Source organism: Urocitellus parryii, chromosome 1, assembly GCF_045843805.1.
Source record: "Urocitellus parryii isolate mUroPar1 chromosome 1, mUroPar1.hap1, whole genome shotgun sequence".
Classification (NCBI taxonomy): Eukaryota; Metazoa; Chordata; class Mammalia; order Rodentia; family Sciuridae; genus Urocitellus; species Urocitellus parryii.
Window position 1 is genome coordinate 223,546,787 of NC_135531.1, and position 17,106 is coordinate 223,563,892.

The 17,106-nt window shown below is 41.2% G+C and overlaps 1 protein-coding gene across 1 annotated transcript in view; it reads left to right on the forward strand.

Annotated features, from left to right (window-relative positions):
- Myo3b (myosin IIIB) overlaps nucleotides 1–17,106 on the forward strand; it is a 449,152-nt gene that overhangs the window by 148,262 nt on the left and 283,784 nt on the right. Inside the window, exon 10 of the mRNA XM_077794873.1 lies at nucleotides 16,114–16,269. Coding sequence (XP_077650999.1) covers nucleotides 16,114–16,269 — 156 coding nt within the window. The remainder of the gene's footprint in view (nucleotides 1–16,113; nucleotides 16,270–17,106) is intronic.

The window sequence follows — 17,106 nt, forward strand, 5'->3', positions numbered from 1 at the left end:
ATAGGATGATTACCATGTCAGAAGATAAAGAAGAAATTAGAGATGGCAGAAAGATCTGCAGTTGTCAGCAGGTGGGGTGGGGGTAGGGATGACTAGGCATAACAGGATTTAGGGCAGTGAAAATATGCAGATGATAACATAGTAGTAGATACATGTCATTATAAATTTTTCCAAACCTATAAAATGGATGACACCAAGAGTGAGCCGGTAAGCTGTGGACTTCAGATAGTTCTGATTTCTGATCTGACAGTGTAGGTTCACCAATTGTAATCAATGTCCTGCTGGGGGAGGTGATAATGGAGGAGCCTATGCCTGAGCAGGAGCTGGGGGTGGGAGGGGGCTCTCTGTCTCTTCCTCCTAATTTTGCTGTGAACCCAAAACTGCTCTAAAAATTAAAGTCTTTAATAAAATAAAATAAACACTGCATGTTTCTAACTGAAAAAATAAGGGAATTTATTGGGAAAACAGTCAGTGGCATTGTGTTATTAGAGTATTTATCATACGATTGTGGAAGGCTAGTAATTTATGATCCTTGCTAGCAAAGCCAGATCAATACAGAGATAAATGTCCTCAGCACAATAGAATTTATATCCTCCACATGATAATTGACTGTCGTGTCATACATTCAATCATTCATCTCATTATCTGATTCAACCAGCAGAAAGGCTGATGTGTATGTGATTTATTAAAGCACACCAAGGGAAACCCTCCACCCAGCTTACCTGTTACCTGTCCTTGGCAACATAGCATCCAGTTGTCTACCTCTAGCAGCAGAATCCCATAAAAGAATCAACCTGGTTCCATGCTAGGCATCTCTTGTTGAGTTAGAAGTGATCCCATTCACGCCCAAGCTAGCGACCCACACCCCCTCTTTTTACCCAGCTGTGGATTCTGCCTCCTTTTCTATTTTCACCAGAACACATGTGACCTGCCCTAGAGCAGATGTAGGTGTGTAAATGTTCTTTTTTTTAAAATTTATTTCTGTGTTCTCAATTCTATTGCCTATGTGTCTGTTGCTATACCAATAACTGATTATCTTGATTACATTTGCTTTTTAATAAGTTTTGTGCTTTGGAAGCATTAATTATCAAACTTTTTCTCATGTAGTTTTGTTTAATATTGTAGCTCTCATGAAGAAAGAGTATTGTCAAAGGTTAACTAATTCCTTACTGTGTCATGATGAACTTCTTGAGTACTTCTAATGTTTATTTCTTTTTGAGAAAGCTTTCTGTTCCCATTTTTTCCTATTCCTATTTTAAGACAGCAGAATAGTTGCAATATATTATTTTGGAGATAGAACTGATTTTTGACTTTTTTAAAAATATTTTTTTAGTTGTCCATGGTTTTTTTTTTATCATTTATTTATTTATTTATGTGCAGTGTTGAGGATCAAACCCAGGGCCTCACACATGCCAGGCAAGGGCTCCACTGTTGAGCCACAACTCCAGTCCTGGGTAAATGTTCTTAAAAGAGTCTTTATTGTCACTGATTTGCAGCTGTGGGTCTATTCTGTGACATGGAAGTTTCCACATCACCTATCTAAGCACGTCACCGAGTATGTGGCTGGCTTGAAGCTCAGGACACACTACAGTACCAGGGAAGGGAATCAGCATGCTGTAGGGAGAGAGAATGGGGAAATGGGGAAGGAAAGCAGAAAGCTAACCATTCAGAAAACCTAGGCTTAGCACTGGTTCCCTAACACTGCAGTGGAAACTGTTCCAAAGGCCTCCGCCTGCATTCTCAGCCCCTGGGAACATTTGTTGCCTGCAGTGCCTGTGCTTTGCTTTTCAAGGGTTAATCAGATGGCCTATTATTCAGCAAATTAATAGCTTGGCTGCCTGAGAGTTCCTTTCAGAGAGGATTAGGGCCTCTGATGAGGCTTTGATGTAATAGATGGAGCTGTACTGCTCCATCATGCTAATGGAGGAGTTTTAAGGACTCCCCAGACTCTCTTTGGCAGTCTGTGTCTTTATTCATTCCCTTGCCTAAAAAAGAAAAATATTGTATCTTACAAAATTTAGTGCTTGGACAAGGCACTGGATTGACATCCCTGGGGGGTGACGTATTCATTTCTCGGTCTAAAATCACACACAGAAGCAATACTCACAGGCTTCCTTGGGTGGCCACTTCCTCAGGAAGAGTTCTCCTTCCAAGGGGCAGCAGCAGTACCAATCTGGGCCTTGTAGTTCATTGTCCTTTGAAACTTTCTGACTCAGAAGGGGGATAACGAGTGACAAACACTGTGACAGTTTGTGTCCTCAGGAACATGAACCAAGACAGTCAGTCAGTAGCCGTGTATGATCCTGAGTTGCATAAAACATTCACAACTCCATGTGATCTGATGAGATTTTTTTTCCAGGTTTTTCAGGAGTGGTGAGATTGTTAGGAAAGTCTGGCTTGATTCATTGCCCCAGTTTGATGTTCATACCATCAACAATAGGCATGGAATTGGTGACCCACAGGGGAATGTTGAATCCACTTACATCTGTATCCAAAGAACACACATTGAGGGAAGGACACAAAGTGTGGGTGATAGCGACCCCAGGACACTTGTGAATCCCCTATCCCCACCATGGATTCCAGCTTGAAATTCTTGCTGGAACCATTATCAGCATCATTTAGGAGGCAAACTGACTGCCCTGTTGTTTCCACACCCACTTGGGATGCTCAGTCCTCTCCCCCTCCCCCAGCTCCCACAGTAGGAATAAAATTGCTCCTTCCTCTGGGCTGCTCTCAATTCAAGGAATAAACTTTCCCTGTAATCTTCTTCTTGGACTTTGTATGATCAGCACGTGTGCCTTGGCACCTGCCTTTCCTTCACTTGATGGTTGCCAGCGTGAGTGTTGCTTTCCACGCTATTAGGAATCAAGGGGCCTGAGCCTGAAAAGTTCACCACGTCTCTTGTAGGGTTAGCCCTGGATTAAGATCAGAGGTCTGTGCCTCTTTGTATTGGCCACCCAGGATGAATTTTTTGCTAGATGATTCTTTGGTATTAGGCATTAGTTAGGATTGAAGAGCACTCTAAGAAACAGCCCTATGAAAGGGACCAGGGGGAGGGAGGAGGAAAAGGAAAGGGGGAATACTGCAAAATGATATTGACCAAATTACACTGTTATATTGTGTGCATGTATGAATATGTAGCAACAAATCCCATCATCATGTACAACGACAATGCACCAATTTTAAAGGAGGAAAAAAAAATAGCTCTCTGACTGGAGATGTGGCTCAGTGGTTAGAGTGTTTGCCTAGAATGCGTGATGACCTGGGTTCAATCCCCAGCACTGCTGGAAAGAAAGAAAAAAAGAAAGAAAGGAAGGAAGAAAGAAAAAAAATACTCTATGGAACTCATGGCCATGTTTACTAGAGAGAAACAGTATCCATTACATTACTTGCAGTCCTTTCTGTGAAAACCCAGGAGAGCTTATCTTTAGTCTCATTATCAATTATCACTGTTCTCTAAGCAGCTAGTCTGTTTGTCTAGAATGGATTTTAAGAAATAAAGACAGACATTTTTCCTTCCACATTGTTTGCTTAGAAGACTAGAGCCAAATTTGTGGACCTCTCTGACAAAGTCATTTATTTAGCATTCCAAATTCTATTTTTCTTCCCAAATTTACCCTTTGCTTTATTTTTGTGTCATTACATATACCTTCATTGAAACACCTGTTATTGTAAGATGCCTGGAATTATTTCTGGAAAAGTTCAAAGTATTAAAAATCAATTGCATACCCTACTAGTTGGAATGTAAGACAACACAGCTGCTCTGGAAAACAGTCTGGTAGTTCTTCAAAAAGTAAACATAAAGCTATTCCACTCCTAGGAGTACATTCAGGAGAAATGAAAATATGTGCACACAAAAACACTGAAATGGGTATAACATTAATTTGTAATAGCTTAATAATAATCCCCCAAACCTATCAACTGATCAATGGATGAATAAAATGTGGTCTATCCATACAATGGAACATTTTTTAGTATTATAGAGGAATGAAATATTAACACATGCTCTGATAGAGATGAACCTTGAAAACATGCTAAGTGAAAAAAACCAGTCACAGAAATGCCCATATAAGAAATGTCCAAATTAGGCAAATCTATAAAAATAGAAAAATAGATTAGTAGTTTCCTGAGATGGAGAAGGTCAAAGGGACATGGGGTGGAGAGTGAGTGCAAAGAGGTACGGAGTTTCTTTTTGGAGTGATGAAAATGTTCTTAAGCTGATTGTGGTAAAGGTTGCACAACTGTGTAAATGGACAATGTGGAAGGAAAAATGTCTGTTCTTTATTTCTTAAAAAAGGGCTGTGAGCCAGCCTCAGCAAAAAGAGAGGCACTAAGCAACTCAGTGAGCTCCTGTTTCTAAATAAAATACCAAATCGGGCTGTGGATGTGGCTCAGTGGTCGAGTGCCCCTGAGTTCAATCAATCCCCAGTACCAAAAAAAAAAAAAAAAAGGCTTTGAATTTACATTTTAAATGGGTGAACTGTATGGTATGTGAATTAATATCGCATTAAAACTGTTATAAAGATCATTTGCAATAATTAATCAGTTGTGTTTACTCATTTTCTTACACTTGTAATTTTTACTTAGTGCCAAATACGCACTTTGAGTTAAACTCACTGGTTTTCAGTAGAATCTTCAGACTTGTTTGGGATTGTGAGTCCCCAAGGCTAGGGATGGCCTTCCCGGTGATATGCAAATTTCTTGAAGATTGGTTAGCATATTTGATCCATTGGGCAAATTGAGTGGTGGCCCAGAAGCACGTTCCAAGCCTGTGGACACAAACACTTTCTATTCTATGCTCACTGCTCCTTGTCTCTGCATACTGCATCTCCTCTGCCCTTGTCCTTTGCTCTACCCAGCAATGAAAATAAATGAGCAAGAGCGGTCAAGAAGTAAGAGAATGACTGAGAGATGGAGCATTGCTGCCGTCTAGGAAAGAAAATGTTCAAGAAAGCAGGGCAGCTCAACAGCGGCCATGAGCCAGGCCTGAGCAGAGCGCTTGAGCACAAAGAGAACTAAAAAGAGATCCTGGAATTGGTAACTTCAAGGTTTTGGGGTCCTTTGAGAGATGTTCCTGTGGATAGTGAAAGTGGAAGATGCATGTATACAAAGATGTAGCTGCAGGTTCATCTATTAAATTGAAATTTGCCTCAGATTCCATCAGCAACTTTTTCCTCTTCTCTTTCTGTGCTTTTGGCTTGTCTTCAGTTTCCAGAGCTACACCATCATCTTTCCCTCCCGGATCCTCTGTGCTGAATGGGTGTTTCCTAAAAGGACTCCCTCCCTTCCTCCATTTGACTCTGTAATTGGATGCCAGTTTTTTTAAAAAAACATTTATTTTTTAGTTGTAGGTGGACACAATGTCTTTATTTCATTTATATGGTGGTGCTGAGGATCGAACTCAGTGCCCCACACGTGCTAGGTGAACGCTCTACCACTGAGCCACAACCCCAGCCCCACCAGTTTGTTTTAAAGGAAGATCTAATTGTGTAATCTTTCTGCTTAAAAACTCCCTTTCAGTATGGCTAAGATTAAGAAAGCAAACCCAAGCTCATTGCATAAGGCCTTCTAGGTTCCAGAAAAAAGTTCCAAGGCAGATTCTTACTCTTATCTATTACATCTGCAGGATTCTGTTCTATTCTGTTCCCAGATTGAGTCTTGCATTTTATACCAATGGGCCTCCCCAAAAGTCTTCTGTACCCTTCACTTGAATGCTTCTCCCTGCACTTTCGATGTACCCTTTGTCCTTTAAGACCCAAGTATCATCTTTCCCATAAAATACTTGTTCTCCTAGCTAGTATACTTTACTTTGCCTGAATTATTCTAGTGCTTATTCATTTTATCCTTGAATTATGGTTATTTATGTCTGTGTCCGTTCTGCTACTTTTTCTAAATTCTGCGAGAGCCAGTGTCTTACTTCAGGCGTGTTTCTCCCAAGCACTTGGTATAGTGCCATTCACAGCAAATACCTAAGGTGTTTTTGAATGAATCAATAATTTCAATATCACCTTGTTCTCTAGATATTTTATATGTGTAAGTTCAGTATTACCCCATAAGATGCTAAGTTTCTCATGGCATGAGCCATTCCACTGAGCTGAGGCAGCCCCTGCTGTCCTGTCTCACTTGCCGTCATGTTGGAGAGCTTTTAGACGAGTCACTTAGAGTAGCGGCAAGAGTTTATTGAAGAGATAGGAAAGGGAAAAGGGGACACTCTTAAAAGAGAGGGTGGGTCATCTAAGAGAGATGAAAGATGCATACCCCTCCTGCCCTCCAGTTTTATTGGGGGGGTTTCTCAAGGAAGTTTCCAGAGTCCAACACATATCTACCTCTTATCTTTTGATTGACAGTAGGATGACATCAGACTTTCAAGTCCCCCCAGGCACGTGACAACTCGAGACCTGTTTTTACAGATTTTATGATTAGTAGAAATTATCCTTATGTTCTTGAGTTCTGGGATCAGGTCTGCGTAAGGGTCACAAAAGTCCCCCCACTTTAGGGTAACCTGTGTTCTTTTTGTCTGCATTTCGGGCCTATATTTCTCCTGCAGATAACAGATTGTTTGCTAAGGAATGTTACCTATCCTATTGAATTATGTCAGGCAGAGCTGCAGGTTATATATGTGTGTATGTGTGTAAAAACACACACACACACACATTTATAGTTTAAGAAAGCATATGGAGTAGCAAAGTGGGCCTAGTTTATAGAATTGTTCCCTTAACCTCATGTTCCCACCACTCGTGTCTGTGTGTTCCCTATCAATATCTTTGTTTGTTTTGCACTCTCCTGGCCCCCACCCCAGTCCTGGGGTGGTCTTGAGCATGTAACAGTCATGCACTGTGGAACTGGTTGTTCAGTTCTTATGAGGAATGGCTGGGTACCATCCATTTCTTCCCTCTGTAAGGAGAAAATGCATACAAATGAAAATTATGGATTTAATTCAGGGCAGAGTGGCAAGCAGGATCAAGGGGAAAGAATACAATTCGTATGTCCCTGGGCACTTAAGCCTGGACTAAGAAGCAGACCATGACTGTTTGTCAAAATGGAAATTGATTTTTGAATCAAAGAAATTAGCCAGACATTCAAAAACAAGAGTATCCAAAGGCTTGAACTTGAAAATTCTCAAGGTCTTTGTTTTTGCTGAATTGTCAGACCCCTCAAAGCCCCCCTCCCCAGACTCCCAGAACTTTGCAGAGTTTGATTAGGACATCTGTCAAACAGGAATTTTGTCCTTAGAGGTACGGATCCCACTGAGAGAAAGTGAATAATTTTTAAAATATTTTATTAGTTGTTGGTTGTCCTTTATTTATTTTTATGTGATGCTGAAAATCGAGCCCAGTGCCTCATACATGCTAGGCAAGTGCTCTACCACTGAGCCACAACCCCAGCCCCGAGAAAGTGAATAATTAACAGGTATAGTGTTATTCAAATCTAACTCAGGGAGCCATTGCATCTTTGTGTGTGTGTGTGTGTTAGTTATCAGTACTTTATTTATTTATTTATTTATTGAGCCATTGCATCTTGACATTGCTTTGTTGTGGTCTGACTGACCCCTCAGAAGTTCAGGTGCTGCCCATGTGCTATATTAGGCATATGGGCTATATTAGGAGGTGGGGCCTGCACAGAGCATTTAGTCAGGAGGGCTTCTCTCTCTCTCTCTCTCTCTCTCTCTCTCTCTCTCTGATTAGGTCCTCCTTTAACAGGGCTTAATGGAAGGAGTTCATTTCCTTTGTTCTTCCCCTCTCACCCAGTGAGGGCCCAACTTCCCCCCCTCAGGAAAAACCATTTTGGAAGCAGAGAACAGTCCTTACCACACAACTGCACCTGCTGGTATTTGATCTTGGGCTTCACAGTCTCTGCAACTGAGAAATTAATTTCTGCTCATTTAAAATGACCCAGTTCCAGATATTCTGTTATAGCCACACCAATGGACTAAGACCCTTGTATGGTTCTCATCCTGCTCACTGGGTTACGCCACAACTGTCTTCCTCTCAGGAGTTGATTTCTTGTATCCCCAGCACCTGATGCAGGGTTTGCCCATATAGTTGGCATTAGTAAGTGGTCACTATGTACCAAGTGATGTATGTAGATTACCTTATTAACTCCTTATAACAACCTTTATGACCATTTTATAGATAAGTTTGACGCTCAGTGAATTTAGGTAAAACTTGCCTTTCATCACATATGTCTAAGAGGAACTGCATTAGATATGTCTATAATTCTTTGCTCTTTTAAAAAAAATTTTTTTAGTTGTAGTTGGACATAATACATTTTATTTATTTATTTATTTATTTATGCGGTGCTGAGGATTGGACCCAGTGCCTCACATGTGCTAGGCGAGCACTCTACTGCTGAGCCACAACCCCAGTACTCCCCCCATACCTTGCTCTTACTTCCTGTGTATTATTGCCCCAATATTTTTAAAAATGAATGACTACATGTGTCATTTTTAGGAGAATAATGGTTTTGGTGATTGCTTATATTATTTAAATACATCAACAGACTATTTTAAGGATGATGTTTCTACAAAACAATTGTATCTTTAAAAAATGAATCTGCCACGGGGTGCTGTGGTACATGCCTGTAGTCCCAGTGGCTCAGGAGTCTGAGGCAGGAGGATCATGAGTTCAAAGCCAGCCTCAACAAATTAGCAAGGCCCTAAGCAACTTAGTGAGACGCTGTCTCAAAATAAGAAGTAAAAAGGCTGGGGATGTGACTTGGTGGTTAAGCATCCCTGAATTCACTTCCTGGTACCAAAAAAAAAAAAAAAAAAAAAAAAAAAAAGGATCTGCTAACTTCTGAATTATCTTGCCCCAACTCACACACATTTTCCATAACCACCATCCTCTGGATGCACCTATCACTTTGCCCTTTGGTGCTCCTTATCTTCCTGGGCTGCTTCATGCAAATATTTCTTTAATCTTTACCTTAAACAAAGATCTTTAAAAGAAGTCAAGGCTGATCTATGACCGATCTCATCCCTTGGAGAGGCCCAGGAGACAGTGGCTGGGGTGCTGCAGGAGATGCCTAGCTATGCCGGCAGTGGCAGTGCCTACCAGCTTCTGGGAAGCTGCCATACTGTGGACTGAGAGATCCAGCAATTGGCAGGATTCTGAGCTGCAATAATCACACCTTCCCCAGCCCTTGGAACTACAGGGTGGAACTTGATCAGACCAACATCTCGTAACCCAGCTGCTGGGGCTCCATCTTGAAGTACTGACACATGCTGTCTGGTGCCTTGACTGTTCCACGTGCCTGGAGTTGCCTTGGAGAAATACCTGTTTAACAGCCAAGTTGCTTTTCACAAAAACCCAACTAAGGAAGAGAAAAATGAAGAAAACAGGGGAAGTGTGAATCGGTGACTGGGGGCCACCAAGTACCATCCTGAAGACTGCCTAAGTACTAGGACACAAAAATCAGGATGTCCCTGGGCTGCTATCATGTCCAGCAGAAGGCATGCTTGTAACCAGTCTTACAAATGCCATGGGACACTTGGGAAGAACAGCTTAAGTCCCAACAACAAATGATAAAGCAATACCTCCACCCTCAGGTCTTCCCCTGGCTTCTCTTTGGACTTGCCTTGGACTCTCCCTGAACCTGTGCTTCATCTTCATCTTCACCTGCTGCTTGACTCAGAGCTATAGCATGTGAACTCTTCATCTCATTTGACTAACACTTCTACCTGGTCCCCTGTTTTCTCCAGACTGATGTCTGTGTATACTCTCCTTCCCATCTGTGGCCCTCAGGCTGTCCCCAGACAGGCGGTGCTTCAGGACCTAGAATTTGTATCACAGCTCCTTCTCTAGGGACACAACCAGTTAATCTGGGCTTTTCTAATTATTTACCATGGCCCAAGGGATCAGAAACAGTGTGAAAGGAGTGTCGCTAGGTTTCACTCAATCAGTACCACTGGGGCATTCTGGGGATACACAGTGCAGCTGTCTGCCTCAGCCAGGCCTCTAGCCCCTTCTAAGAATTCCAGCTCCATTGGTGCACATTTCTTTACTCTCAAGGGAGATTCTGTGCTATTTGCTCATAGATTTGGTTGTTGGGCTTCAAACCACACCACATTTTTTCTCTCCTACCTGCTTCACCTTCTTTGAGTCTTCTTTACTGGGTGTGAAAAATGGTTCTTGTCCATCTCCCAGTTTCTTCCTTTTCCATTTCCTTTTCATCTGAGCTCACTTTGGACCCACGGTGCCGACAGCTCTGCCTGCAGGTACTAAGTACTAAGTACCTAGTACTAAGCTGAGTTGCTCTTCTTCCCAACCCTGCATTCAGGCCTCCCTCCTTGGGATCTCAGGCAAAATGGTAACTACCCTTCCTCTCTCTCCTATTTTGCAGGACAGAAGCTGTTCCTATTACCACTTCAAAGGCAGGCTGAGTTTTCTGTTCTAAAAATTTTCCTCCTACCTTCTCAGGCCTTTTGTTGTTGTTGTTTTAAAGTAAGTAGCGTCTGTTCTTCTCTGATAACTGTAAAATTGCCTCATTGAGTATGTGCTCCAGATCTCATTTACCTGTTCCAGGTGAGGACCCCTACCCTGCCAACTCCCCACCCCAGGTGTGAAGTTACCATGGAATTTCAGACCTTAATACACCACTTCCAAATACCATATTTGTAAGTTTCAGGAAAACTGAAACATAGTTGCCTATTCCACCAGAGAAGTGGTGGTTTACTGAAATAACATAGGCAATGTCAAGATTCTCCGTCTGCCTTTTTATTTTCTTAAATTAAGGCATTAGTCATTTTGGGGGAAATGCCTGTGTTTGTCATAGTCTTGTCTTTCAGAATGGAAATTTTCTTCCAAGACAAAGTACCCCGGGCTCTGCTATTTAGCCTATAATTAGTCTATTCTCTGGAGGATTTTCTCCTCTTGATGTGAAGGCCTCTTTGTCAGTCAGGCTGCTGTTTGAGGATGATAGGAACCGCAGGGCAGCATGGTGAATCACAGGGCAGGGAAATGTTTGCTCAGATCAAAAACCATTTAGCTATTCTGTACCGATAGGGAACACTTAACTATCGGAGTAGCAAGCCTACAAGAAAATTGCAGAAAGTATGAAAGACAGAATGTTGATAAAGAAATGAGAAGAGACATAAATCCCAAGTTTTGATCTAGTGTTGCCCCGCTGTGTGGGACGAGATTGCCTTTCCTCACGCTTTTCTCATCAAGTTCACCAGTATTTTTAGTTTTTGCTTTTTCAGCTGCTCTATATCAAGAGCATTTATTCACGGGTAAACATCAGCCTGTGACTCTTGATAAATAGCTCCCCCTTGCAGCATCCGGATTTTTGGTTATGAAATGGCAGTTTATACAGCGACAGCGCATTATGGTCTGGAAGGAGGGGGGCCCTCAGGCGCCTTCAGCTCCACAGCCCAACCTTGCTTCTTGCTAAAAAAAATGTCCCTTTTGCCTGTTTTGGGCATAAGCCAGGCTGGGAGATAACTGCAAATGGTTGCAACAACCTGTGTTTAATGTGGTGACACTAATGAATTCTGAGAATTAATCTTCAGCCAAGAAAGCATGATGGAAAGTACTAGAATTTCAAATTAGGTAATGGATTGATTTCCTTCAAGGCTGAAATTTGCTCCTTTTTTCTTGTGGTGGATTTTTCTATCATATTCAAACCACCCACCATGGCCTTGTAAATGCAGGGTCTCTTACCTATGTCTGATAGCATAATGTGTTTTTCTATTCTGTTGTTTTGTCTCTTAGCACATAGAAACTGATCTAGACCTAAATTTTATAAAAAGAGATAAAAAATTCAGCAAATGAAAGATTTACTTATGATTTAGGGGGACAAAAGCAATTTCCCTAAAGATAGTTCCTGTTTAATTTTCTATTTAGAATGAAAAAACTCTGGGAGGAATTGAGCTTGAGGATGTGCTTCCCTGTTTGAGACATTGTCTCAAATAACCGACAAGATGTACCAATAACTAAGGGCTCTGTGCCTCTCCCCTTCTTCCACTGAACTGAAGGCTCATTTCTACCCCCATTCTAAAAGTACTCTACTAACTCTGGCTGCAGAGCTTCTAAGGATGTCATTTGCTAAACCCATTGATGAAAAAATAAAAAACAAGGTTCTGTGGTGGTCAAGTTTGAAACATGGTCTCAATCAAAATTAAGAGGCTTTTTTAACCTCAGTACTTGTGAGAACTTTTAAGATGCTTGTGTACATTATGAAACTCCAAACTCACTTTTTTCTTTTTCTTTTCTTTCTTTCTTTCTTTCTTTCTTTCTTTCTTTCTTTCTTTCTTTCTTTCTTTCTTTCTTTCTTTCTTTCTTTCTTTCTTTTCTTTCTTTCTTTCTTTCTTTCGAGGATCACCAATGTTTCTCAAACCCGTTTCCTGGTCTGTTTCTTTCTGTCTCTCTTTTTCTTTTGCTGAATGCCTTGTCCAGCTCGACTCACATGGGTTGGCACCCATTCCCACAACTTTTATTCGCCCTTTATTTTATTCATCCTTTTGTAAAAATTTGCTCAGCCCCTGGTTGGGGAAGATATTCTGCATCTGAAATTTGCAATTCGTGGCTTAATTAGCAATTTTGAAATGAATACACACACTCCACTTTGTTTCTTTTGCGTTTGTTCTCCAAATCAGGTGAGCGGTTTCTATCTTGTTTTTAAAAAATACAAGGAGGCTGTCCAGAGTTCTGATGATGCTGGTAGTCAGTTCTATCTTCATTCACTAAATCCCTGCCTGGAAGGAGAGTTAGATGCAAAGATGAACTGACACACTTAAACAGTAAGAGTTTGGGGCATCAAATTGCATAGTATTAAGCAATAAAGCAATAAAAAGTTGATAGAGGGACTAAAGCCAGTGATTACTCCTCGATGTTCCTAGGTGGCTGCATTGCTTTGTGCGATTCCTCCACTCTGACATGTCTTCTACCTTTTTTCCACCAATCTAATTTACATCAGTCCCCCGAGTCCTGGTTCCATTTTTTCCAGCCTGACTGGAGCTCCCCCGACACAGCTCCACCCCCATATTGCTTTGCAGAGCAAGAGGGGGTTCTCCCATGGGATTTGGAGCATTGGCTTCATCACTATCAGGACTTGACCTCAGTTCCTCACCTCTTGAAACAGAGGATTAGAATAGAATATCTTGGTCCCTGTGTCTCTGAAATCCTGTTTTCATGTTATTAGTTCTCATCCTAAATATGTAAGCAAACACTGGCTTTTTCTGTTTCCTATGCTTCTCTGATTCTTCTGTCTTTCCAATAAGATTATAGTTCCTTGAGGAAAAGGGTCATAATTTTTTTTAATGAATTAGTTTATTTTGACTAATTCTGGTGCTGTGGAATAAGTGTTTGCGGAGTAAATGAAGTAAAACAATGCTGTTATCTAGTATGACTTTCAGCCATATCTGCTCCAAGAGGAGAACTTTCCTCTGTTAGTACAATAGTAATTCCACTTCAGTCTGGCTCTTTGCCCCCAGGCGGAAAAAGTACTCAGGAGTGTCCTACCCTCAAGGCCTTCTTGCCCTTCCCCTAAAACCCTCCAGTGCAGTTGGATTGTCATACACTGCTTAGCGTTTGTCCCCCCACACACCAAGTTTCAGTTTTGCTGATTCCACGGTGTGACATTCAGCCCACTCTGTGCTTAGTAAGTAAGCATGGAGAACTGACAAATCCTCTTGATCATCCCTTCCAGTTTTTGGATCTCCACGAGACAACAGATTCACGTGTGGGTTTCTTCCTTGTCTGATTCTCTTTTCATTATTCACACATTTCTCTTTCTCTGTGATCCAGAGTTTCTCCAACAAGCCAAATGACCTGGCAACAGCATTGGAAGCCTTGCTTCTCCAGTGGGTGCTAATATTGTGAAACAAGATACACTACCTGCAGCTGCATCCCCAACCCAGCAGAGACCTATTCTCATAAGGCTGGGTGGAGTAGGGGATTCCTAGGTGCTCTCAAATTCTATTTAAGGAGTTTTCCTTATCAAAGTGCCTGGAAGGACCCGTCTTCAGTCCTCTCCTTGATGCTCCCAGGATGCCTGTCTCTGGAGGCTGCTTTGGTCCACTGTCCCCTTCACATGCTATGAATTTTTAAAAAAATGGCTACTTGTCTCCCCTTCAGCCCCAGCTCTCTGAGTTTGTTCATTTGAAATGCTGGACTAGGCACAGGGAAGGAGGCTGCCCCAGTCCTTTTGCTCTTTTTTCCCTTTTCAACAAGTACCTGCTGGTAGTTAGATGAAGCATCAAAGCTGATGCAGAAAGAAAGCAAAACCAGAAGTGTGAGTGAATGCTGTTATGAGAGCTTTCTGTCCCTGCCCATGGGGATACTCCAGTCTGGGAACCTGTTTGATGTGACCTGCCCACTGTCCCTGGCAGTTATAGCTGGGGATTCAGCAGATCCTGGGCTCCAGTTGTTCCTGCTGAGGCTCCAGGGGGTGTTGTGTAACCCCAGGTCTCTCTTCAGCAGAAACCCTCGGAGGACATGTGACCATTCTTATTTTAGAAGTTTTCATACACCATCTCTCCAGCCACGGAAACCAGCCATCATCCTTATCACTGATCAACTAGCTACCCCTGGGGTTCCTTCTCAGGAAACAGTGATTCACATTTATTTTCCTTCAGTGGTCACATAGACAGATGAATAGACATGGCATCAAGGGAAGACTGCTGATAAAAAAAGACAGGACCAGTCTTTTTTTAGGCCTGTGCATTGATTTTGTATTGTTGATAGGGAAAATAATAGGTTATTCAAAAGACTCTGAACCTATAAAAGTCAAATGATTGATTTTCTCTGATGGCAAGGTAGAGGTGGCATTTATAGTCCTGGAGGCAGAGGATGGGGATCCTCTAGGTGCTGTTTGCTCTTCTAGCTGCAAGCTCCAGCTGCAAGAGGCAGGGGGTCCTTGAGCCAATCCTCAGCCTGCTGGGAAAGTCACTGAATATCCTCCAGGACTAGAAGGTGAGGAATGTGAAAGAGTTTTGAAGTGAAAACTGCACAGATTAAAGTTCTTATTGTAAATCCCACGGTTGAGGATGGTTTTAGGAATCCTGCTTAAATGTTCTGAAAGGTGCTAGAGGGGATGCTGGACTTTTTGACCATTTGTGGATGCATTTAATTATTTAAAATATGTAGTGTTTTTAGATGTCACTGGCATGCCACATTTGGGTAAACTGAAGCTGTTTATTTCAAGGAGTAGGCAGAATGGCCTCCAGTATTTATCCTAAGCCTTCAAGGTGAGCTAAAGACTGTTAGCTTAACAGGGCGAATGTTGAAATTTCTTCTGCTCACCAAGGGCAGCTCCTCAGAATAGAAATGCGATGGTAATTGGAGAGGTATTCATCAGATTCCATTTCACGAGGAATTTTCTTGTGTCAAAATCATTTTCAGTAACAAAGAACACACAGCAAAATGCACTAAGTCATTGTTTTCTTTGAAAAGGGCACTGAGTCTGAAACAGAAAGTGGTCACACTGGTGCGGTTTTAACCAATTAACCGCAGAGTTCAAATGCAACCCAATTTTTACCATTTTGAATGGATGTTTTGTTCCCTGTTTGCACAATCCCATCCCAATTCATCTGAAGGATATGGTGGTCACTTCCTGTTCTGAGGTTGTTCTGCTTTTCAGAAGACGTTTGAAATCAAGCTGCTGGATTTTCTGTGTTTTAAGAGTCGTTCCCTGCCTTACAAAGCCCTTGATGCATTTCCCTATCACCGAATAATGGATGTTTCATGTTTTAAAATTTAATTGAGGTGATGGTATTTAATTCTATATGCTTCTAAAATAAAATATATAGATTAATCAACTTGACTCCATCGAAAACACTTTTCTATAATGAAAAATCAGACAGAATATTGTCTGACCAGTCTATTTTTTTTAATGTTTTGAACACTTCAAAGCAAATTGATGGCAAAATTTGTGCTTTTGATACGAATTTTAAACAATCTAAAATAGATTTCTGATATATCAATTAACTCAACTAATATGAGAATATTAGCTGTTTTTTTCTACTTTCTGGTCTACATTAATAAAGAAGGAGCTAGGTAAGGTCAGGGATTGACTTGTATAAATAAGGCCTTCTTGCCCCTTCCCTGCCACATTCACAGAGGAACAGAGTGTCTAACATTGTACTTTGGATTGTTTGTTGATTTTTACAAACAGGTGTCTTATTAAGGATTTTGAAAAGAGACCTTCCGTCACGCATCTCCTCGACCATCCATTTATTAAGGGAGCTCATGGGAAGGTTTTATTCCTGCAAAAACGGCTGGCCAGGGTGCTCCAGGAGCAGAAGCAGCTAAACTCTGCTGTTAAAATCAGGTATGGTACTTCATGTCATTCTGCATCCTCCCTCCCGTTATTTAGAAAAACGGCATGTGTTTTGATTTGCCCAGTGTTGTTATTGGTAATGATCACATCCCTGCATTTTGGAAAGTTTCATTTATGTGGCATTAAGCACTCCACGCCCAGTGGATGAGCAGGCAGGCTTGTGCTTTTGTGCTTGTGCTTTTGTGGCTAATTTCTCTCAAATAGCTGAAATCTCACTGCCCTCATGTTTGGTTTGCTCTCGCTAAAAACCAATAGATACATGTATATATTTGTATTTAATAAAAAGGCAAATTTTTCTTTTGACCAATAAAGGAAAGCAGCCATGTCTGAGATTATGTGGAAAAATCTTTACTTGGCTGTCATAGACTTGGGAACAGAAATATAGGCTATAAAGTGATTTTTGGAAATTTTACTCTTTAAATTCTAAACATTTTTTTCTTTAATGTGTTCTGAGACCTTTTCCCCTTTTGTTAAAGATCTCTTGGAGTGAATTGAGCATTTTAAAGTGATTTTTTAGCTAATGTTTATGTTATCAAAGTAACTGTGGTTCTCACCCCTCTTTCCCTCCCTTTTTTAAAGGGTAGATTTTTTTTTTAAATGTTATTTTCTGGGGCAAGTGCATAAAACAGTGTTCTTGGTGAGTCACTCAGAAATAGATCTTTAGTTTCTGTCCAGAGGGTGGCAGAATTTCTCTTTAAGGAAAAAAAAAATGCAAATAAACCTACTTCCTCTGCTCAGCAATTATTTGATTTTATAAAACCAGCCAGGGTACAGATAAGGTTCAATCCATTATTATTAAAAGACATCCGAAGTACTGGAGGTGAAGAA